The sequence below is a fragment of the Corapipo altera genome, unplaced genomic scaffold (assembly GCF_003945725.1).
Source record: "Corapipo altera isolate COAL_440 unplaced genomic scaffold, ASM394572v1 44, whole genome shotgun sequence".
Classification (NCBI taxonomy): Eukaryota; Metazoa; Chordata; class Aves; order Passeriformes; family Pipridae; genus Corapipo; species Corapipo altera.
In genome coordinates this window covers 19924526-19949983 of record NW_020884880.1, presented here as the reverse complement: position 1 = coordinate 19949983, position 25458 = coordinate 19924526, and the positions used below count along the sequence as shown (strand labels likewise).

At 37.2% G+C, this 25458-nt stretch overlaps 1 protein-coding gene across 2 annotated transcripts in view; it reads left to right on the top strand.

The window, feature by feature from the left end:
- Positions 1-25458, top strand: part of GADL1 (glutamate decarboxylase like 1) — an 81847-nt gene that overhangs the window by 7428 nt on the left and 48961 nt on the right. For both annotated transcript variants that reach the window (XM_027639308.1, XM_027639309.1), the window contains exons 2-9: positions 3924-4093; positions 4902-5028; positions 6740-6830; positions 7496-7602; positions 9025-9140; positions 15858-15937; positions 16052-16106; positions 20007-20123. In XM_027639308.1, coding sequence (XP_027495109.1) covers positions 3924-4093; positions 4902-5028; positions 6740-6830; positions 7496-7602; positions 9025-9140; positions 15858-15937; positions 16052-16106; positions 20007-20123 — 863 coding nt within the window. The remainder of the gene's footprint in view (positions 1-3923; positions 4094-4901; positions 5029-6739; positions 6831-7495; positions 7603-9024; positions 9141-15857; positions 15938-16051; positions 16107-20006; positions 20124-25458) is intronic.

The window sequence follows — 25458 nt, the reverse complement described above, 5'->3', positions numbered from 1 at the left end:
TGAAAAAGTGTTTATTTTTTCTGTACATTATTCCAACTCCAATTAGTTTATGTTTTCTGCTGGGAAAATAGTATTGATTGTAAAAATGAAATGCTGGTTGGATATTCTTAGGCTTCTGTAATAGAATATTTCTTTCAGGATGAAATGTGGGAATTACGAGCTTGATTTTCCTGCTGCTGAAGCCAGTGGCTGAATGCCCAATTGCCTTCAATTGAAGCAGGATTGAGTCTTCTGTTTTGCAGAAGGATATCTTGAACAGACAATAATCTTTAATCTCTGGTTTAAAGCACTTCCATTTGGTAAAGTTTTAGTTCTGTTTCAAGCCTGGAGCCATTTGGCTGAAATTGTGTTTGATATATTTTCTGGAAGTCTGTTTTCTGAGTCTGCTTAGGAGTCTGTTTCTGTATTCTCAAGTAGAAAAGAACATATTTGTTGCAGCCCCATCTCTAGATTGTTTCCCTATCATGTCTGAAAACAAGAGAGGTATATGTAATGAGATGCTGTTTCTATGAAATGGGCTTCATGCAGAATGTGTTCCTTTAGTGCAATCAGGAGTGTTTGAGTCAGATATATAAAAGCCCTAAAATTCTTGGAAAATAATGTTTTGAGCATTTGATAATGATTTTTTAAAAGAGGCAACATGTATTATCACCTCATAAAAATAGTGTATGTTTCTTAGCTTGGATGCTGAGCTCTGAGCTGATGTTAAAAGCTTGCTATTTAACTTGGATACTGTGACATAAAAAGTGAACCTAGAACCTTTTTGGGGGTTCACCTATCTAAAACATAATAAATTGGTCATTGACTCTTTTAAAAAATGTGATAAAAAGAAAAAATGTTATGGAATTTCAGATATTCATCATCTACTTAGTTTTCTTCTTCAGGGTTTTACTGCAACCAAGAGGAAACAATAATTTGGAAATTTCGTAAGAACTCCAGACGTCAGACAGTTATAAGTAGAAGATTAAGTATCATGGCATTTGCAGAAAAATCATGATATGGGAATACTGTATACATCCAGGAGTGCTTTGCAAAACCTGAAGACCTGTACCTCAAAATATGCATGTGTTTGGGGGTTGATTTAAATGCTAATTGTGAAATAGTTTTCTGTTAATTTCAAGTAAAGGTCTTATAGTATGTTCCAGGGCAGAATTTAGCTCAGAAAGTTCAGATTGAAATAAGTGATAACCGAAAAATTATTGAGAAAGTGATAAATAATTACAAGGAGTATTATTCCAGGAAATAAAATATGGGCTAAGTCATGAACTCTTTGCTGCAGCTTTGCACAGGTAAAATTCTGTTGAAATGAAGGCTCTCTTTCATCCCTTCCTTCTAACCTCTCTGCTTTGCCTTTCTCTTCCATGGACTGTGCCTTAGTACCAACACAGATGTGGGGACTAGGATGATAGTCTACCTGAAAGTCTACCCATTTTTCAGAGCATATCTTCTTCCTCAGGATCCACAAAGTGTCCTAGGGAGACTGTAAAACTTTGTGTAGAGGTGAGCAGACTTGCTTCAAATAGGGAGATGTCAGACCTATCACCCAACCCCCTAGAGACACGGTACTAATGTAAAGTTCTGCTTTTGCTTTTCACAGAATTCCTGGAAAAAGATCACTGGCATGGAAGTACTTTTACGTCTGTGCGAAAATGACAGGAACAGGGATGATGGCATTACCAATATAAACCTTTTGCACTGCTCTGGTTCTACCAGAGACCTGAGAGGGGGAGCAGAAAAAAAAAAAGGAGTTAATGAGTTCTCTTGCTCCACTGTCTACTGTTCTTATAGCCAAAGGAAGTATCAACATCTGGGCGTTGTGATAGATATACGTCTCCTGTATATTTTTTTTTAGATCCTGTCTTATTTTTTTGTTGTTGTTTCATAGCAACAAAACACCTTTGGCATAAATAAAGATGATAGCATCTCCAGGTGATGTTAAGGCTGAAATTTTTTCTAGTGTTTATGTTAAACCTGGATAGCACTTAGGTAGCTATTTATGCATCAAATAACTAACTCTCAGTTCACAAATGGTCTCTGCTCTGTCTGCCCAAAGACCTCATGCCTTCAAATTCCTTGGTAATACTTGGTGTTTCAAGTCTTGCAAAGTTGACCTACTAGCTTGCGTTTTCAGAGAGAAACCTCTAAGACTTTTTCAAAGCTGCAGTTTCTTTACAGTGCCTCTGCTGTGGTGTTCTGGAAAGCATGATGAGAATTGACATTTTTGATGTCTGTGATTTTCCCTCTTTGCCTGTTAAAGATTTAATACTGTTTACCTACTTGTTCACTATCTGTCCCATAAGAACATTTATGTCTATCCTGTAACAATGTGCTGAAGGCTACTCTGTTCAGCAAAATTTAGTATATTGCCCATTTGGATTAAAAATAGAAGTAATTTCAGAAATGCATCTGCATGTGTCTCATTTTTGTTGGCAGCACTGTGGGAAGCCTGAGGTCCCATCTCATGTTAGAGTTTTGTCTTGTTTGTCATATCTCTCCTGATAAGTCAAAGTGAACTGAACAGCTTTTCTGAGTTCTCAGAAAGCAAAAAGTCATGGGATTGACAGAGTTTCTTTTAATCAATGGACCTTGAAATGATGAACTTTTCTAAGTAGCGCTGTTGTTCTTCTATATCCTCCTGTGCATGAGGAGCTGTAATTGTGATAAAAATGATGAATGTGTCAGACTGCAGTATCTAGCAGTCTTCTGGAAAAGTGTTGTTTATTTAGACCTGTGAAAAAGGCATCTGTCTTCTGTACTTTCTAACTGGAGCAAAAAGTAAAGCAGAAGATAAAGTTGTTTTGGGCACGGAGCTTTCTCTGTACATCACAGCCTTCCACCATCCTCACTGTAGATGAAGACAACTTTTCATGGTAGTGCTGCCTGGCTTTATAGACCTTAGCTATTCTAAGGCAACAGATACTAGCTATTCTAAGTGAACAGATACTGTCTGTAACCCAGATAATTTGGCTGTGGTAGTTACCGCTTCTCCTTTCAGCGCTATACTGTTTCAAATGTCTGTTCCCTTGATATCTCTAAATGTCTCACTTTCATCTTCATCCTCATGTTGATGAAAACTGGAGTCCTGATCTTGCCATATGAAATCAATACATGAAATAGATACGTAGTTGTCACTATTGGCCAGTGTCTTATAAGTATCTTGGATGTGCTTTCAGAAGTAATGTAAAGGAGGAAGTAGCAATGTGCATATGAAACACATCTAGAGAGTACGTGGGTAAAGGGGAGGGGAGGGAAAGGAAAGAGATCATCATTGGAGAAGCGAATGAACAAGATAATCTGCCTAGTAGATTACTGTAATTAGTGACTGAGGGCTCTTAATAGGATAAGGGCAGAAAGGAGTACAGGTATGTGATATTGACAGCAATCTCAAAAGCTTTTTTTTTCATAGAGTATGGGTCAGTGAAGCACTTTGCAAAGAATGCAGAAGACTCAGAGCAAGAGAACTGGCTGGTGAGAAGGAGTAGCACAAAGATACAGGAAATGAAGCTGGAAATTATTTCATGAAAAAAGGGGAGCAGAAGGGATGGCATGTGGAGGGAAACATTTTCAGCTAAGAAAAATGCCCATTACCTTTCACTGTATTTCTGTTTATCCAGCTGTAACATATTCTAAGCCAGAACTGTATTTTCCTCTGTGTTTGGAAGGTTTCTTGCATGCCACAGGAGGCAGTAGATACAATACACTAGGTTATTATTACCTACAGAATAATGGTCTAGTTTTGAAATAACACATAATTTTTTTCTTTTATCTGCAAAGATTCTTCCACTAAAATATAGGATTTTGTAAAAGTCCCATGTGAGTTTTTATTTAAGTTTACTAAATCTTCAGCAATGAAAGAATTTTTTTTGTTGTTTATTATTTAGTTATCCAGGCCTTGCTCTAATGATGAGTTTTTCACCTTACAGTTGGTGTTTGCAAACAGGAGATGCTCCAGAAGAAGAATGCTGTTTTGGTGGATGGGGTCATCCTAAATGGTCCAATAATGGACTCAAAAGCAGGAGAGAAGTTTGTGGAAGAGGCGTGTAAGATTATAATGGAAGAAGTTATCCAGAAAGCTGATGATGTAACAGAAAAGGTAAAGCAATAAAGTCTTGTTGGGAATTTGTAATGGCGATAATGAACAATAAATCAATTTTTTTTATAAGCTGTATTTTATTGCACTTTCAGTAGCCTCTTTGCCTGTAGTCTATACCTGGCTCTGAAATAAAAAGACAGCCTTAGAAATGAAAAAAGAATATATTATAAAAGCTTTCAATAATATAGTTACCATAAATATCTGCCAGAAAGTAATGAGGGTGGGTTTTTTTTTTTATCTGAGAGTACAGTGGTCATCTTCTATGTGATCACAAATGGCTGTAGTGTTTTTCTTGTTTGAGGTGGAGGTGAGTTATTTGTTTGCTCCTCAGGGGCAATGGTGTTGGAGAAGGAGGAACAGTGGATTTGGTATCGCTGTGAAAGGGCAACATTATGAGATTGTTCTGGGTTTTGTAGAACCCGTGCTTAAGGGGCTGTATGGGAAGAGGACCTGCAAATAAACTGTGCTTGCCTTTGGACATGTACTGGTTGCTCCCACCCTTTGGCAGAACAGCATCTGAAAATGCTGTGATTACAAATCCTTAGCTAAAGGATAGAACTTGAGCTGCAGGCCTCTTTCTGTTCTGCCTTCTAGCATTCTCCACTCTCATTTTTATGGTTGAGCAATGCCTGAGACGCAATAAAACCAACATCCCATGAGACCAGTTTACGATATATAATATATATTACCCTGCAAAGGGAAGTTTTGTGAAAGCAGTTCTGAATGTGGTTCTTACCTTGTACCTTTATAACCTCTTCCTCCTGACAAACCTGTTCACTGATGGTGTCTGCCCCCTCCCCATCACTAGGTCTGTGAATGGCAAGCCCCTGAAACTCTTAAACAGATTCTTGACCTGGAAATGAGAGACACTGGAGAATGTCACCAGAAACTCCTGCAACTCTGCCGGGATGTTATACGATACAGCGTCAAAACCAGTAGGAATGTGATTTCTAATGGAGTTATTTTGTATGCTAACTTAGGAAGACAGGATAATGTTTACAAACCTCTGTTCACCTTTCAGGGAACCGAGGGTGTGAATGTTTGCTTTCTGCTTGCCTATACAAGTATGCAAACACTTGGTCTTGTTTGTGTTGTTTGACTGAATGCTGGTCACCACAGGTTTGACTAAAATGTGTAATAATGGCAAGCTAATAAAAAACTAATTAATGTAATGTCATTGGCATTAATGGTAGATTCTGTCATTTTAAAGTCTTATGAAAGTCACCAAGACAAGTATCATATAACAGTCTAGCAAAACAGGCAGGAGAAGGGCCTTTGTATGTCATTTCCTGCTGTCTGAGTGATGAGATTTGGAGTCACCATCACTGCCCTCGTGATTACCCCCCATTTATTATTGTTCTTTTTGAGCAATAGTCTTGTAGGGTGTTAATTTGCTGATAGGCAGTAATTCCTGATCCAGACCCTGTGAGAAGAGAGACTGCAGTGTTTCAGAGACAGTATGCCACATCTCTGCAGGATTAGTTCTCTACAGAACCTCTAGTTCTCTCTCAGTTCTCTAACCTTTCTGCAGCATGTGTAGGATAATTCAATCCTAGCAAAAAGAATGAACAACATACGTTTAGGAAATACTGCTGTGAATCAGTAGCTCAGGATTTAATGTGTGGTATGGCTTAAGCTGTGTTTTGGAAAGTGAGAAGGACGTTTGATACAGTTAGTTGTGCATTTTGAGGTCACAGTCCCTGCTGCAGTCACTGTTGCTACAAAGTAAAATGGTAAAATAATTTTGAGAATGAACTCTTGCCTTTGAAAACCGTAGAAGAGTAGCACTACTGATCTGCAGGAGGAATGCATTAATAATATGCAGATATAATTAGTGAGATACTGGAAAATGTTCTGTTTATCTCACTTCTGTAAATTGCCTTTGGATTATAATTTGTCTCACTGTGTTACCTTAGAAAGGATGTTGTATATAAAAGTACGTTGTGCAAATCGTCTTTAATATAAGTAGAGACATTTATTGAGGCTCCAGATATAATATAAATGGAGCCATACAGTTTACCCAGTTTTGCATGTAAAAATAGTGTGCTGTGGATTAAAATTTAGGTGGTGATCCCACTGTTGAACTGACTTGTTTCTATAGTCAGTAATAGTATAAAATTTTGTCATAATTAGTTATATCTCAGCATTTCAAGGGAGGTAAACAAATTCTCTTAACTTTTCATTTTAAGTGTGCAGCAAGTTTTTCCAAGCTGTTATTTTCCTTCTCTCTCCCTGTATAAAGACTTTGGTGGGAGCACAGGCATAGCTGTCTGGAATCAGCAAGTTCCTATATTGTACTGCTTAGCAAAATTTGGCTGAACATCCATTGTGGCCTCTCAAAACCACTGTTTAAAGCTGCTGAGTTGTCAATCCCTTTTCTTTTTTTTTTTTATTTTTAAAACTAGTGAACAACTTGCATTCATTCTGGGCACCACTTGCACCTCTCAAGACTTCTGAGGTTTGAAAGTGCTTATTAAGTTTACTTTCAAAGGATTGTCTAACCTAAGAAAAGGACAGTGAATCCAGAGAATACTGAGAGAATGGGGTGAATTGTGGTTTGCAGTGATTGTCATTCAGCTCAGAGGGACTGTGATGTATTCTTTTTTCTTGTGTATCCTGTCACTTGCTTTTGATCTGTATTTTCAGGTCATCCAAGATTTTTTAATCAGCTCTACGCTGGAATAGATTATTACTCGTTAGTGGCTCGTTTTATTACAGAAGCACTGAACCCAAGTGTGTAAGTGTGGTTCTTTGTCCTCTTGATGATGAATTAGTGTAATTTTTGGAACAACAGCTGTTTTTGCATCCTTGCTTCTGATTTCTGTTTTCAGTATTACAGGAGAGGTAGGAATTGTGCAAGAATTTGGGAGAGAAAAGGGTCTGATTCAGATTGGATGAATAGCTCACCAGAAGGTTGACAAATCTGATGAGGCCTTTTTTCATTGTTTGTGAGGTGGGGTTTCATAGGAGAGAATTTTTTTTTTTAATGCTTTTAAATGTAGATTTTTATCTTAGTACATAAAAATGAATTAATCGGACTTAATTGATCATACCCTTTGAGGCATTCTGCACAGAGTTGAGTGCAAATGGTTATCTGTCTACTGTTTACTTGCAAATGTAAAGCTGAAATTTAAGCATGTGACCTACATTAAAAGCAATCTCTGATGTATTACTTTGAGAGTGGAAGTGTCAATGTGATGCTGTCAGGAACTAAGCAATTGCTCTACTGGGTCAGATGCATAATGTTTATACTTTAGAGTTCTACTGCTGATGGTGGTCAGCTACTGATAGATTAAAAAGAGGTGCAAGAAGTTTTAGCAAGACTCTTTGGCTTGAGTTCTGTGTTTTTAATACCAATTCTGTGGTTTTAATACCAATTTTGATGCTTTTCTTTTTGTTCAGATATACATATGAAGTATCCCCTGTGTTTCTTTTGGTGGAAGAAGCAGTCATCAAGAAAATGATTGAGTTCATAGGCTGGGAAGAGGGTGATGGCATATTTAATCCAGGTAAGAACAGTTCAGACCTCAAACTGAGTTGCTGTAAATCACCCAATACCATTAATTCTATGAACATTGGAGTAATGTAAAATATTTGAAAATGCATGCACAAGTCTAGTGATACACACACAGAGCTATTTAATGTAGGCTTATCTTATGTGTTTCTAGTAATAATTTGGTTATTCTGATCAGTAAATGTATGAAACCAGTTCTACATTAAATATAATTATATGGAAATTAGTTGTTCATAACTGATGTCCTTCTTGACCTTATTAACAACAACACCAAAAGCTTTGTTGGAATGAGTTAACTTAGTTGATGGACAGGGAGCTGATTTACATGCTAGACCAACTGATGGTGCCTGAGAGCGTAGAAGTGTGTATCCTGCCTATGAATTGTGGGAGCAAGAGTTTACATGAGCTTAAGTCTTTTGAGTTTTTGAAATTTTATTAAATGTAATGGGAAAGCTAAACAGATATTTCTTAAGTTACTTGATAATCCATGGTTTTCAAATGTCCTATAAGGCAGTGTTCCAGCCCACTGTATTGAATCAATAAAGCATAATGGTGATATTTCACAGATTATTCAGATAACAAATTGTTAGGCTATATATGAAGCTTTTATATCTATTTTGGGGGGGAGGAGAGGAATAAAATGAGTAAATGAATTTAAACTCCCCCTCCAAAACCAAACCAAAGTTAGTAATTCCAACCTACACATGAGTAGTAGAAAAATAAATAAACTAAAATCCCCTAGATTTTTTTAATACATTAGTGCTATGGATTTTTTTTCACATCAAATTTGGTGTATATTTTTAGTAGAAGCCTTGCTTTTACAGCAGAATTTCTTACTTAAAACAGTGGAATCCTGTCAAAAGATAAATTAACTGTACTTTTTGTGCTAATAATGTAAGGGTTTTTATTATTATTTTTTTATTCTAACTGAATATCAAAACCCATCCAGATCTTACCTTGCAGATCTTCCCGTTCCCACTCACCCTGTTTGTAGTTTTTTCTAATGAGTTTTTTCTCCCCATAGTACTCTGAGGCCTGGTTGCCCAAGAGATCTCTGGGCTCTGTATAGTACAGCCACAGGTGAGCTCTGTGCAGACACCTAAACTCACATTGCTTCAGTATAGATGGGAAGGAACTGTGGCAGGGTGTTCTGTGTTGGGAAGGACTGCTTGAACAGAGCTCTTACTTCTCGGGAAATATCCCCAAAAATCATTCAAATATGCTTTGTTTCCATGTCTGCTGCAGAGCCCAGAGTTCATTTTATGTCTGTAGCCCAGGGGAGGAGGAAATAAATTGTGATGGATGCATAACTAGGTTAACTGTATGGTTTATTTTTTCCCTAATAGGTCAAGTACTTAGGCTTAGGACAGGTGCTAGTACTGTGACTAACGTGATATTTGTATTTCTCTTTCTGCAGGTGGCTCTGTTTCTAATATGTATGCTATGAACTTAGCAAGATACAAGTTTTGTCCTGAGATAAAGGAGAAAGGGCTTTCAGGTCTGCCAAGACTAGTCATGTTCACTTCAGAAGAGGTAAAAAACAAAACTGAAAAAAGTTTTTTGAACTTTATTTTTCCACATCTGCAAAATTATATCATTTGCGTATCTAATGGAGCACTGGTACAACAATTTTTCCATCAGTGTATGATGAGAAATATTGGAACTAGGTGGAGAAGTCTCATACTAAATTTCCCTGCCAAAGCTTCCTTGCTTTCAGAAAACAAACACAGATGTTCCTGCTTTGAAAATTGCTGATATAAGAATAGGTTGTACATGGGGCAAACCTGAAGCAGAATGCTTGTGGTGTGTTGTGGAGGTCTGCACATTTGATTTCCCACAACATAAAGTCTAGCAGGAACCGTAGGTAAGTTTTGGATGTCAAAGGTTTTTTTCTGCATGTTTAATTTGTACTAAACTGAGCACTTGTGGACCTGTGAGGTGGCTCTCTGCAGCTCCCACTCTGCCTTGTGTCTGAATATAGATGATTGTGGTACAGAACCAAACCTACCATATGCCTCTTAAAAAAAAAAGCTGAACCTTTAGACAGTTCTTTAAATAATTGAAAATATGTGGCTAGTTTTAAGGTTTTTGAATAATATCTGTCCAAAATGCCTGTGGGAAATTGAGTTACATTCATACATTTATTCTAAAGGTAATTTTTGTGGCTTTTTTCTCTTCCCTGTCCCATCAGTTTTAAGAGTTTATCATTGATTAGCACAGAGTTGTTATTAATTCTAACTCCACTATATAAAGGCTCCAGTGGAAGTGAGAACCTTGTTGTATTAGAAAACATCTACTTAGAGGAATAATTTTAGCTCAGAAGTTTATGCTGCAAACAGTTTGCAGTGTAAATAGACAACAGGTTTATTTTGGAGAAGCCTGAGGGATGAAGGCATTGTGTGCTTGTCCAAGACAGCACATATATTTTGGAACTGAGTCCTAATGTCCTAAATACAGGTGGTTTGTTTGGGCTTTTTCCCCAAGCAAAATATATTTAGGTTTGTTTTGTTTTGTTTTTTTCAGAAAAGTGTGTATATGAAATGACTTGCCAGTTCATACTTAATCTGCAATGTCACATCTTCAAAATAATTAAGGAGGTAAAAATGAGGTTGAAGCAAATTCCATTACTGCTTTTGAAGTGAAGCACATAAATTTTTTATTATGAAGTAGCATTTTATTTCATTGCAAGGTTTAAATAAAATGTATATTCTTGTACTCTAAAATAAGCAAACATTTAATTTCATGGCAAATTTTAATTGGCCCCTGGAGTAAATTTATTTTGATGCCTGCGCTTCCGCAGAAAGACCAATAGCATAAAACTTAGAGCTGATGAGCCAAAGTAAATTGGTAAATTATTTGTAAGGCCATGATTTTGGTCTCTAATACTTTGCTTGATTCACAAAACCATGTTGTCTTCAGTGCTCAGTAATCACTTGCTGTAAAACTGATGCTTTCAGTAGTTAGATAGTATGACTATTTTCTAAGATCTCTAGTGTTTACTCATGGTTATGAGGGAAGAGGTGGGCATATTCATATATACTTATTTTGGATCCACCTGTACTGAGTTCAAGTTCCTTTTGGGAACTTTTCAAATATGTCATATTGAGAATATATGTAATGAATGGTCCACACTGTAGATAAATAAATAACTGTTTGTGTCTTACAGTATTATTGTTTTTATTTTTAGTTTTTTGTTATTTAGCACTTTGTGCCTTTGAATCACGGAATCATTTCAGTTGGAAAAGACCTCTAAGATCATCAAGTCCAACCTTTGACCGATTACTCCCATGTCTACTAGACCATGGCACTAAATGCCACATCTAGTTGTTTTTTGAACACCTCCACGTGACTCTACCACCTCCCTGGGCAGACTGTTCCAATGCTTAACAACCCTTTCATTGAAGAAATTCTCCCTGATGTCCAACTTGAACCTCTCCTGGCACAGCTTGGGGCTATGTCCTCTTGTCCTGTCACTGGCTGCCTGGGAGAAGAGGCAAATTCCCACCTCACTACAACCTCTTTTCAAGTAGTTGCAGAGGGCAATATGGTCTCCTCTGGGCCTCCTTTTTTCCAGGCTAAATAGTGCCAGCTCCGTCAGCCATTCCTCATTAGACTTATTCTCGAGACCCTTCACCAGTTTCTCTGTTCTTCCCTGGACATGGTCCAGCACCTCATTGACTTTCTTGTAGTGAGGGGACCGGGACACAGGATTCAAGGTGTGGCCTCACCAGTGTCGAGTACAGGGGGACAGTCACTGCCCTCTTCCTGCTGGCCACACTATTTCTGATACAAGCCAAGATACTACTGGCCTTCTTGCCATCTGGGCACACTGCTGGCTCGTGTTCATCTGGCTGTCGACCAGTATCCCCAGGTCTTTTTCCACTGGGCAGCTTTCCAGTCATTCGTCCCCAAGCCTGTAGCACTGCATACTGTTGTTGTGACCCAAGTGCAGGACTTGGCACTTGGACTTGTTGAACCTTATACCCTTGGCCTTGGCCCATTAATCCAGCCTGTCCAGATACCTCTGCAGAGCTTTCCTATCCTCCAGTAGATCAACCTCCCAGCTAACTTAATGCCATCTGTGAACTTACGGAGGGTACACTCAATTCCCTCATCCAAATGTCATTCGTTTTTGTTGTGTTGTGTGTGTGTGGGTTTTTTTTTATTGTTTGTTTTGTTTTTCTTTGTTTGTGGTTTTGGTTTTGGTTTTTTTTTTGTTTGTTTGTTTTTTTTGTTTGTTTTTAACTCAAGAGGTACTTGGAGAAGCAAATTGTTTAAAAAACAAATCCTGGAGAAGTTAACAACCTGTGTTCATCATAGTCATGAATCAGGCAACAGCACTAGCATGAAGAAGCCGTGAGGCTATAATGAACTGAGTATTGATAAGGAATCAAAACACATAGCTGCTTAAGGCCCTCTTGTCATTTTAGGGCTTGGCTGCAATGCTGTGTTCAAATGAAATGATTTTTGCCTGGAGTTGCCAAGTCTCAAAGTTTCAGTTTGGCACTGGGTGGATTGAAAGAGTTGCCCTGCTGCAGAACAGAGGAAGGCACAGATTTGTCAATGGCTCAGTTTTATGTGATCTGGGGCTATAAATTTTTTGTATGTTCTTGGATAACCTGAAGATGTATGTTTAATGCATGGCCCACCCAAGGTCCTCATATGCTCTGTTTGGCCTTCAAGAATAAAAAGGCTCCTTGTTCCTGCAAGTAAAATGGTGGTGATACGCAGTGAATGCTGCCTGTGCTGCTACTCTGTAGTTCTTTTGCTGGACCATTACAGTGTGATTCCTCTTGAGACAGTAGCCATAGAAGAGTAATTGTTATATCCCACTTTCTTGTGGCATGATTTGTGGCTCTGCAGGAGCTGAATACAGTTGTAGTTATAGATATCAGTCCACCTTTTTCTCACTTTTTGCTATTTGAGTCCCATCTGAGCTTTATTCTGACACAAATATGTATTGCATTGATCTGAAAGGTAGAAATCTGCTAAATTTTAGGTAACTGAGGGTAGAAGAGGATGTGTAAACAACTGAAATTTGCATGCTGATATGAGCAGTTTTTTAAATGCAATGAAACGTAATTCCTCCCCAGTGCAACTTGATCATGAAAGTAATAAAGTGAGAGAACACAACATTAACTCATCATGTTGTCCCCTGTTGAAATTAAAACAGACAAAAATGAGTAATAAAACAATCTCATAATAATGTAATTGCTTTATGCAATCACGTTTCTAGGAAACTTTTCAAAATCAAGAAAAGACAAATTTATCTTTTGTTTTAATGAGCGCAGGATGGAAAGTACCTTGTCTTTGTAAACATTATTAGGAAACAAAAACTACATCTAGGTATAGGTAAATAGTACAGCAGCACATCTTAAATCCACTCTTCCAATTTGATTTTGTGATCAAAGGTGTTAATTTCTTACTGCAAATGGCTATAGACTTAATAATTTTTCCAAACAAACAAAACTACGATAGACATGGGAAGAGTTACCTGAATTCACCTTTTATCTGGATATTTCTTTCTCCTTTTTTTTTTATTTATTAATTTTTTTTTTAAGGGAACTATGAACAAGTGAATTAGTTGACATTGTTGTGACTGTTGTTGTCTGGTATATTTTTTCTTAAAGTGGTGCACTGCAATTTAGCCTAATGGCTTCTAGTGATAGTGGGGATGGCAGGGGGGAGAAATTCTTATATTTTCAATCAGTATAACTGAAAGACTACTTTTTACACCAAAGAAAGCATATTCCAAGTCTGTGTGGTAGTATGAGTCTTGTTCCTTTTCTGTCCTACTGAAGGACAAAATTTTCCAAGAGGTGCAGAAATACTTTTGGAGAAAAAAAAATAATGTATCTTACAGCCTTTTATTTTGGTATTCACTTTGTACTTCTCTTTTCCTCTGCTTTTTAGTATAATCTCTCAGGTGCTCAAGTCTTTTATCTTTCTCCCAGTCTCCCACACCATATTTTATAATAAAATACATGATTTAGTGATTGTCTGCTTACTAGTATACTGAATTTGCAGGTCTACTGCTTTCTTAATCTGGAGGAATCTGATTATTCTTGGTGATTCATACCTTTCATTTGAATGTAATGGATAGAAATCAGTGATGGAGATAACTTGTATTTTAAGTGATTCACAGATCAGTCAAAAACATCTCCAAACTTCTACTAATCAACACACAACCACTTACAATCATTATTACCATTACTGATGTAATTTGATGTAATGTAAGACTAATTATCCACCTATGTATGTTATTATTCTTGTAACAGTCTAAATGAATGAGTCTTAAAAGCTTTGTGGATGTGTCATGTTACAAAATTAAGCTTTCTTAAAACTACTTTCTAGTATCAGGTAGTGTCTTTGTATGCTTTTATTTAAAAAGTGGGTGATAGTGGGGGAAACGTTTTTGTCAAAAAAAAAAAAAGAGAGCCCTTTGAGATCATCCATCTCATCAAAATAAGCATGACAGGCTTTATTATTCTTAATGTATTCATGCCCACACATTAAAATGTTGTACATTTTTCATAATTATGTTCTGCAGTAACTGCATTTGTGTGAACTCTCTGGAAGAAAATGGAATTAATTAACCACCTGGCTTCACCTCCTGTATGAGAAGTAACAATTCTAGACATCTTCATGGTTGCTGGAGCACACATTATTTTAACTCTTCAGTAATAACATGTAAAAGAACCAACTTTATTTTTTTCTGAGAAGGGCAGTGATAATCTGAGCGTTGAATGATCTTTGTTCTGAGAAGAACTGTCTAGTGCTATGGGAGGTTGTGCACTCTCAAAGCTGACCCCACTGCTATGAGTGGGTAGGCATTTGGCATGCTGCAGGTTCCTCAGGGTGGTTTCGACATCTAAATATCTTCAGGTTAAGAAGGTTACTGTATCTTAAATTCCCAGGCTAATTATGAAGATGAATTAAGGAGAGATCAGTGTACTCTTATTCTGGCATAAGTCAAAATGTTCTTGTGCTGGAATAACAGTACTCACGGTAGAGCAGGTCCTTATAGAGGTGGATGTTGGAAGTATGGTAAGATAGTCCATGAATGTTTGCTCAACAGAAAAAAAAGTTGTATGGAGTGGTCTGTAGGCTTGAGTATCCTTCTCACCAAAGACATTTTACCACATTCTGATTAAATAAATAGTCATTTTGGACATCCTCTCTTACACTCACTGCACAGGCTTTGTAGACTGATGCCCATTATTCAACACTAGGTGAGAAGTGGACTGCATGTGTCTGTACTCATTCAAAAATATCTCTGTGATGAGACCTAGCTAAAAGTCTTTGCTGAAATAGTAACTTCATTTTCTGAAAAATGCAGACTAGTCCAGACTGGAACCTTTTGCAAAATCCACATTAATTTTTGAAGATGTGCTGAGTCTTGTCTGAAGTCTGCTTGTTTTCATAACGGCTTCACAACACCATGATTTTCAGATCCCTTTGCAGAGAGAGGACTTTAAAAGCCTTGTAAGTCGCAATTGTACCACATCTGAAGGCTTTGGTAGGTCTTGGGAAGGCTTTTGGTAGCTGATGGTGTGAACGAGATTTGCTGAATTAGGCCAAGGGTCAGTTTAGCATGGTATCCTGTCTCTGGCAGTGGCCAACAACTGAGGATTAGAGAAAGCATGCAGAAAAGTTACAAGAATAAAGTGATAGAGGCTTTAGATGTATCATTTAAACACACATCTTAATTAAGGGTCCAGATTCCAAGGAATGGTGCTTTTTGACTTTCAGACCTATTCATTGCTTCTAGTTTTTTGAGTTCAATAGCCTTCTGAACTTTCTTCTCATGCCTTTCCTAACTCTTACAGTCATTGATACTTTTGACTCAGTTCTAGCAAAACCTTTTGAAACAATTAATAGTTCTTCCCTGATGACACTTCAAAATTTCTGCTTTTCATTCTAATGCAGAACCAGCTTTAAAAGATTTTGTATGTAATAGAGTTTCTTAGTTTTTTTAAGCCCACGTTTTAAACATGGTACACATATTTTTTTGCATTATTTTCCCTATTTTTCAGTGTATGTTATTGTTAAATACAAGATGGACTTGTGATATGTAGCTCATCAGTTTGATTTTTGTGTTAGAATATGCTGTTTTCATGGCTGTTATGTGTAGTTGAATTTATTTTAGTGTCACTGTTCCCTATGTGGGAATTCCCTATGAGGAATTTATTTCTTTTGTTTTAATTGCATGTTGTTTATTTTTTTTTTCCCTGTGCTTCTCACTTACAGTGTCATTACTCCATGAAGAAGGCAGCCTCCTTCCTGGGTATTGGTACAGAGAATGTTTACTTCATCAGAACAGATGAAAGGTAAGAAAGCAAGAGCCATGAATGTGATCTCTGAGCCTTTTTAAAATGCATTAGTGCTATACATAACAACTTATTTGAATATAACTGAAAAAGTTTTAAATCTGTGTCCCTTAGAGGTAAGATGATACCTGAGGAACTGGAGAAACAAGTCCAGCGGGCCAGGAAAGAGGTGAGAGGGGGAGAGAGAGCATGAAGGAGAGAGGAGTGTATGCAGACTGTGTGCTTCTGTCTGAGTGAAAGGAAGGAAACTAAGAGCGAGCAAAATCTTAAAAATAGGGCAATTAATGTAACAATGGCTTTCTTACAGGAGAAATCTCTTTTCCACAAACTTGTATAACAAGTCAAGGCTTATAGGTTCTACACTCTTAGAAGGGAGGAAAATTCCACAGGGTGTTTGCTGCTAATGAAAGTCCTGAGTACAATGCTGCTCTTAATATTTAGCACATTTCTTACAGGATTTCTTTTGCCCTTGATCCTTTTTTTTTTTTTTAAATGGGTGTGGTATTTGTTTTCCTAAAAAGGTTTTTCAGGTAATTACAGCAGCTGTTCCTCTATCCTCTGCAGTAAGCAGGAACTGTAAGGTGTCTTAGTCTCTGAAACCATCATACAAGCTACAAATGCTAAATTCAGTCCTTTCTATTACTGTAGGAAGAGTGCAGAGGTGTGCCTTTTTTTCCCTAGGGACTTTGCCAAGTAGAAGGTCAAAGGCCAACATTTAGAAAGGTACTGATGTGTATATTTGGACAACATTAGCATACATTCCTATAATCTGTAAGACAGTGTTTAACTATAGTCAACATAATTTATTTTAGAGAGCCTGGAGGACTGAATGTGAATTCCAGGAGCGTCTTCTTTTGGCTTGGTTAGCTCACCTTAATTTTCACTTCTAGTTTGTGTATCAGAACAGTAGGATTCAGAGTTCAGTCATGATCTGTGAATACAAAGTAATTAGTGCAACGTGGATGGCATAGATAATACCTTCTATTGAATCCTATCTTGGGAAACCTGCTTTTGTGGCTGGTAGAAAAGCCAAGGTAGTGCTGTCCTGTCATGCACTGGCATGGCCACAACAGTTTTCAGTGAGATCTGATTTAGATACATCTTCTGCCTGACAATCATCTCTGAGTTCCATGCTAGATAGTAGCATTGATACATGATAACCCTAATGACCTAGGAAACTCTCTTGCTTGCCTCTTTCTTTACTTTGCATTATTTGAGCAAGACAACCTATACTTTATTCATTTGAGCAAGATGGGGGAAAAAATGGCTGAAATAAAATGGAACAAGAGGAAGCAGGCTCACAGGAGAATGAACTCTTTGTTCTTGCAAAAACAGAATTTGTGTTTGTTCATGTAATACTAAATGTAGTGGTTATTTGAAAGAAATCATCTGGCATTTATGATTTTTTAAAAAAGGTCAATCCCAGTATGGTGCTCTGCAATTTAAAAACAAATGTTCTATATCGAAATGCTCTGCTTACAGGAAAACACAATTTCACTTGCATTTTAATGGAAGTTACAGGTATATTGGAAGGTTTTCATTTCATCAGAGCTTCTGTAAGTGCGTCTGTCCTCGACAAAGTGCTACTTTACAACTTTTACAGAAGGGCACTTCAGTGAATTGCAGTAAATATTCTAATGCCTCTAGACAAGAGAAGATGTATTTGCTAGTGACAAAACCACAAAATGATCACTGAATATGAATAGCAAGAGTCTTGGACTCTTTTTAGAGAGTTTAGTCAGGAAGATTTGTTTAACTCTATTGTCAAGAATAACAAAAATTGAATTCTCTTCTTCAAGGAAAATGTGTAATGGTGACAATTACTGGAATTTGAAGAGTTCTTAGACTTGTCCCTGTATTCACTCATTGCTATCAACTTGCTGTTTGAGGACCTTTGACTTTGATGTAGCTCTGGGAGAAAATTGGTGGGAGCACTGACAGAAACTAGATGCATCAAATACATCTTTGCCTCACTTGCAAGTGTTTTGTACTTGAGCTTCAGGCTGGCTTGTAAGTTTGACTATTGTGGTACCTTGTACTAAGAATAAATGACCAAGAAGTGAATTATAGGCTGGTAATTCTTTGTGATTGTATGGGATTAATTTAAATTCTTTCCAATATTACTTTTCACTGCTTTAGCAATTTGTAAAGAAATTTTAAAATACAAATAAATCATAATTATGTACCAGTCTAATAGTCTTCTACGCTGTAAAGAAGTATAAAACTGTTAGAGTGCAAATGTGAATTAAGCCTGTAGATGTTTAAAAGTGGCAACAGTTTTTCTCTTTTTTTATGAGAGATCAGATTTCAGTTGAGTGAAGATACATGAAAGACTTGTGTAGAGTTTGATTTTTTCAGCTGATGTCTGTTTTCACCAAGCTACATTGAGTTACGTTAGCAGACACTTACATCATCTGAAAGATTTAATTCCCTGCAAATGAACTTCAGTGATTCCAGACTGTACAATGTAAGAGCAGCTTTAGTGCCTCTTCAGTAACTGCATTGTCATGCTGTAGGCCAGATGCTAAAACGTGCAGACCAGTTCCTTCAGCATGGATTTATGATGGATTAGTTGGAGGGGGAACCTTCAGGCTCTGGGTGCCAGCCCATTACCTGGAAGGTGAATGCTCTTCCCCCCTGCCCCCACCACGTGGCCCAGCGACCCCGCAAGGAGCTCACACAAACCACCAGGGAGGGATGGATGAAAGAGGAAGTTTATTGTGGGGTAGGGGTTTATAAGGCTTTTAGGAGAGTCAAAAGGGGGCCAATTACAAGTTCAGGGGTACACAGAAAAAAACAATCAGGTAAAGAGTCAACAACCAATAGGAAGGGGTTAACAAGGACCAATGAGAAACACCTCAGGACATCTTCCCAGGACACTCCTGTATGGGAGACAATAGTCCTTCACAGGGGGTGTCGGGAAGAAGGAGCAGTGATTTTACAAAAAAGCAAAAGCCATTTTAAAACCTGTTAAACCACCTTAAAACCTTTTGTTTCTATAACATTTTAGCTGTTTTCTTTTTCTTCACTAGTCCATCTCTGACAGGACTTCTTCCATCCTACATATGGCAAAGCCATTGCCACATGGATTTACCGGGGAGGCCACGCAGTCATTGCTAGGGCTGACACCCTCAATTTCACAGAGCTGTTACAGAATCCACCAGTTCTTTTAATTGTTTCAGTTTCTGCTCCTAAGTAGACACAGCCACACAGATCTGCAAGGGTACGTGACCTAGCCTGCTATTGTAAATGCACCCCTGCTATTAGTTGAATGGAAAACAATGCACAAAACCACAGAAACAAAGATGGATGGCTTACAGTGGTTGCCTGAGACCGCAACCTGACAAAAGTTTTCCTTATCCCAGCTGCCTGACCTTAAAACTATTTGAGATTTCCAGTGATCTCTCTCCTAACATTCAGTTACCATCTTACAACCCTTCCTGTTTTCTAGACAGGCGTAGGAACAAGGGAATAGCACTGTGCTGTAGGTCAGGCATGGGATCAGGCAGCGGTGACCGTCCCTGTCATGGGATGTGCCAATGCTGCTGAAGGCAAATCGTGTTGTCTAACTGAAGTTTCCTCTTCACCAGGCAGAGAACAGCGGTATTGTAGAGACAGTGCAGGTGGAAACCCTAGAGGGATGAGCCCTTTCCTCGCATGGATAGTCTGCTGTCTGAGCTAGTAGCTTTATTTTATCCATCAGAATGACAGCAAATATGGTAGTGAAATGTGAAGACTGAGAAATGAAAATCAGTGTATAAAGAGAGATGTCAAATATCTGGTGTGTTTTGATTTTGGCAAAACTGGCATCTGTCAAAGCAATCTGAAACTGGTGAAGTCTGCCCTGGGGTGGTGTTAACTAGAAATGGAAAATGAACTTTCTTTTTTTTTAATGGGAAAAAAAGGAGTCAGCACTTTTAAATGCAGTACCTTCTGTTGGGAAACTAAATGTAGACTGTCACATCTTTGTCCTACATTCCTAGACCTTTTTATACTTTATTCTCTGCAAGTATACTGGAGCAAATGAGCAGTGCAAATTATAATTTTTTTGTTTTGAATTCTGTTGCAGGGGTCAGCACCATTTCTTGTCTGTGCTACAGCAGGCACAACAGTGCTGGGAGCATTTGATCCTCTGGATAAAATTGCTGATATCTGTGAAAAGCATGGCCTCTGGCTTCATGTTGATGTGAGTTTGTATACTGCATGGTTTTGTTTAGCACTGCTTTTTATAATTGCTATTTTGCTTTGACTGTTGATATTTCTTTTTAAAAATAAGTTGGGCTCTAATAACTTTTCTTTTTAATAGGGACCAGAAGTACATTCTGACTTGTCTCTGTTATATGTGCTGCAAAATAGACAAACAGTCAAAGCTATATTTTTACTGTCAGGTTATATTTCAAAATTATTTTATAATCAATTTCTTCTTGATACCTCCTAAAAATGCTTCAAGGGTGATTATATACAAGTATAAATTTGAATTATTTCCATGTTCGGTTGGAGAATAGACACATTAGAATTGTAGTGTGCAGTTCATACAGATTAAAATAAAGATATGTTTCTGGCTCAACCAGTCGTAAATTATTCTGTTTCATATTTAAGATTTGAGTTTCCTTACATTTTTCTTTTTTTAAATTTCTTTGTAATTTTAGGTTTGGATATTAAAATCCATTAAAATCTATGAATCATTTTGGAATAATCCTTGAACCTTTTTATTACCTGCAAGAGTAAATAAAGATAGGTCTTCATCTTTTCTAAAGTTATATTCTCTTTAGAATTCCAATACCACGAATCCAGAATAGCTACATTAGAAGTTGCGGAGCAACAAGAAAATCTAGAGCAATGTTAATGGAGATTTTTAGACCTGCTTTAAATTTTTTAAGTGTTTGTTTAAAGTTGAGTATCTAGAGAAAAACCACGTAGGCAGTGATGTGTGTTTCAAATAAATGTCTCACAGACATTGATAAATAAGGTCACTGTATGAGTGAGTCAAAAGAGTTTTCTTATTGACTTGGAGGTAAAGATGCAGAATCTAGGCCTTGTATTTAAAATATCTGCAAAGCCCCCTCATGGCTCTGTGCTGCTGAGAACAACCAGTCAGATTTTCATCAGAAGCACAGCACTCAAGCTGCATGCCAGTCTCTTGTGTGTCTATGTACAGCTGATGGAAAGAAGGATGTATTTGGAATCTGTGTTGAACCTCAGCTGACTTGAATAGACGTGGCTGGACCCATCTCCAGTGGCTGTAGGAGTACAATGAGTAGTCTCCCTGTAGCTGAACGAAAATTAGGTGAGATAAGCCTGGGCCATATTCTGAACCATGGACAGCTGATAGTGTTTGAAAAGAATTAACCTTCTTCTTCCAATTTTGCCTCATATTAAACTAAGGTAAAAATGTCTGTGAATATCTTTAAGTCAATTTGCTGTTTGAAAAATGGCTGTAGGTGTCAGATGTTAATAGATTCCCAGTAGAAGGACAAATGTCCAGTAATAAATTGGGTTTATGGTCTGGAAGACCAATCATTCTGTTAAGATGTGATTCATATTATGAACCTCTCAGTGGTTCTCAGAAGTTCTATCAGTATTTTTTCTATTTTTCACATTCTATGGAGAGTTGAATGGATGGCTGTTTCTTTATTTTTTGTTAAAAGTTTCTAGCTGTATTAATAAGAGAACAGGATATAGGGAAAGACTGAAAGCTTTCCACGTAAGTGATGTCAGTCATACATGTATGTACAAGTGTACTGTGGTAAAATGAGCAGACTGTAGTTCATAATGTGATATTTTTTCACTCAGTACCACTAGAAATAGATGTAATAAAATAATATGCGAACAGATACAGTGAAACTAAGTCTTTGCCATTCAGAAAGACTGTACAAGAGACACAGGGAAGAACTGGATTTTTATCTTTGATTTTAAGCAGGCTTACCTCCTTCTAGCCTTATAGGCAAGAATATGATATTTTTGAAAGCTTTGAGAATCTGCAGTCCTCTGGCTTCTTGTTGAATGATTTACACATTATACAGTCTGAGTTATAAAAAGTGAGTGCTGCTGTTTGGGCCTGCTGTAACTGTGAAGGAAAAAAGGTACAGTACAGACAGAACCAAGTAAAATTCTGTCTAATTTAGGACTTTTCATGTATCATTAATGGGCATCAGGATTGTCTACTGTAAATGCTCTCATGAGCTATTACTAAGAATAACCTATATGAATGTCAGTGGTGTTATTTCCAGATTTACAATGATTTATCTCATTTCAGAATATTTTCTGATCCTAAAAATCTATGTGTTTGCCTTAGGGAAACTATTTTCATTAAATATGAAATGATAAAGCTGGTGATTCTTAGGAAGAGCAAAAGGGCAAAAGGGAGAACATCAACATAAAATTAGTGAGATTCAGGAAGATAAATTTCAGTAAAGTCCGAAATAGTAGATAAGATCTCACATGGAGATAAACCAGAAGAGGTAAAGGGAGTTACGGAAAATATTATTTTAAGAAGATAATACTAGTAAGTCCAAACTGTTCTAGCAGTCAAGCTGTTCAACAGCCTGAGTGCAGAGCTATAACAAGCTTATTTTGTTCACATTATGGTATTTATACAAGCATTCCAGTTGCTTATTTTATTCTAATCTACATCTATGATGCCTTTCTTAATAACTTGGTTTTATCATCAATATGCACTCAAGTTCCAGCACCTACATATGTCATGTATTGTCTTCACACAGCTTTAAGTACTATATATGAGTATTTCTTCCCTGATGGTCCTTACTTTGACTCTTCTTTTTTTTTTCCTATTAGAGGCCAGTACAGAAAATCAGGTTTGACTTATTAGCCTGTGCTTAGGTAATTTGTTTAATCACTGTGAACACTGTGATTTCCACCATTCAGCTGAAAGTGATTTGCTGCATATGAAACAGAGTAATTTTCTCATACCTTGTTATCAATTACATTACGTTGGACACAGGTGATAATATTAATGTTTAAACCTACCCTGCATTGATCTCAGCTGGATTTGTCATCAACAAAACGTACCAGTCTAGTTTGATCAGTCTGCCTTCCTTCTGTAGTCTCATGGATGGAGGAGAAGCAGTTAACTTTATTGTGTATTTGCAATATCTAATCAAAAAACCAGAGAAACATGCCAAGCTGCAGCTCTGGTAGTGAGTGAAAAGCTGGCTGGAAAATCATACCCAGAGAGCAATTATCAGTGGTTCACTGAAAGGGGAAAATTTTTTGAGCAGGATTCCACAAAGTTCTATCCTAGGTTAGAAGTTATCTGTTACTTTCATTAAATAACTTGGATGAAAAAGAATACACTGACAATTTGAAAATTATTTAAAACTGCTGCAAGAGGCAGTGGAAGGACAAGATTAGAAATCAAAGAGATTTTGATAATTTGGAGAAAAAAGTGGAAAAACTAGGTTACAGTTCAATAAAGATAGTATTCTAAGCTCTAATAATCAAGTGCACAAATACAGGCTGGGTATTGTTGGCTAGACAGCAGATCTTTAGAAAAAGATCTGGGCTTTGCAGTACTTCACAAATCAGTGATATTTTCAAATAAAGTTAAATGTATTTCAGAACTGAATAAAGAAGATACGTAAAATGATTCTTCCTGGTATGTACTCCATCTGCTTTATCTAGATTGTGTCCAAATAAAAAGATGCATTTCAAGAAGGTTAAGGACCTACAGGAGAAAGACTAGAAAATGAGAAAGTGATGCAGATAAACAGAACCGTATCTAGAAATCATGACCAATGTGGAAAGATGGAAAGCACTGATGTTATTTAAACTAAAAAGGACAAAGAGACAATACATAATAGTCTGTAGATGCTTTAAAAAAGAAAGGAATAATCTCTACCCCTGACCACTGGAGGTGTGACTAGAGGTGACACTGTTTAGGTCTGACACTTTAAATTGAAAACAGTTTGTTACCATTAAACACAAATTAAGTGGCTGAATTATACAGCCTCCATCATTAGGGGTCTTTAAAACCAAAGACAGTGATTCTCAGTTGTCTTAGGTATCTTCTCATTTGTGGTGGTTTTTTTTTTTTGGTGGTGGTGGGTTTTTTGTTTTCTTTTTGCCCGCCCTGGATCCCTAAGCACTTGATCTTTGAATTGGGTGAGAAACATGGATCACAAATTTATCTTGTACTCCTGTGGCTCAAGGAGAGATTGAAAGGTGATGAAGATGCCTGGACCTCCAGTACTATCATTCCTTTCTTCTAGATCTCCAGCAGTAGTTTTTAAAACAAAGGCAGAAAGTAGTGCCAGTAGTGCTGTAGAGGCAGAAATTGCTGGTGCCTCTCTGCGTCATATTTTTCATTTTCCTGCTAATTACAAGCTATATATTCATTGATTAGTAACTTCTAGAAAAGACAAGCATTTGACAGAAATGAGATGAATATGTTGATCCTGCCTTTGGGAGTGGCACACTGTTGAGATGACCTCTTGAGTGCCTTTCTAATCCTGTTTTTCAGAGACAGTGTGAAAATTTCAACTTTTTAAAACACAGACACTTTTAGATGCAGATTTCATGAAATTTATTATCTTTTAATGTGTTGTTTATAAATTATGAAAGTCAGGGAATAACTTAGTGATTGTTTTGACTTTATTGAATCATAGAATGAAAAAAGTAAAATTTTCTATGAATAGGAAGTTCAGATTGATTGTCTTCCCATAACATGGCAAATTTGGACCAGCTGGAGAAACATAGCTCGAAGTCGTGGTTCTGCAGGTAGAATCATTTCCTACCTTAGGTCCCAGCTGTAGATTGAGTGGCAGCAAGGATATTGTAAGCATGACAATGTAAAATATGATGTGGTGCATTAATGTACTGCATAAATGAGAATGATGTGTTAAGACAAGTTAATAACCTTTCATTTCCCCTGTGAGCCTCTACTGTTCTTGTCTCGCAGAGATAACAGACCTTATTCCTAATGTATGGCCTATGAAGCAAATACTGATGCTAAATTTGTATGTCATCTATCACATCTGTTTTTTTTCAAGGGAAAAAAAAAGGAAGAAAAGCTAAACAAGCATATATTCTCCATGCTTAGGTCAGGAATCTTTACATCAATGATTTTTTTTTTTCCCCTTCATTAGCACAAAATATATGAATTTTTTTTTTTAAATAAGCTGAGTCCAGATGTTTTGTGGACTGATGCCTTCTGTGCACCTCTGAAAAGCCTTGCTTAGTTCACAGATAGTTTGCTTAAGTGTATTCTGCCTGCATGAACACTGAAAATCCTCTTATTTATTTATTTATCAGTAATTTCTCAAATGCACTGTATGACATGTCTGCTGTTTGCATGATCTCTCCAACTTTCCCCTGTGGATAAATATTGTTGTCTGAGAACTGAAGATTCACAACACCTGATGGGTGAAATCTGATCCCTGCAGAATTCATGAATAAGGAACACATTTCCTGACTCTGATTGCCCAGAAATTAAACTTGTGTAATAAAAGCTTGTTGTCTGAGTTCCTTCTGTTGTCCATGGAGACGTATATCTGCAAAAGGTA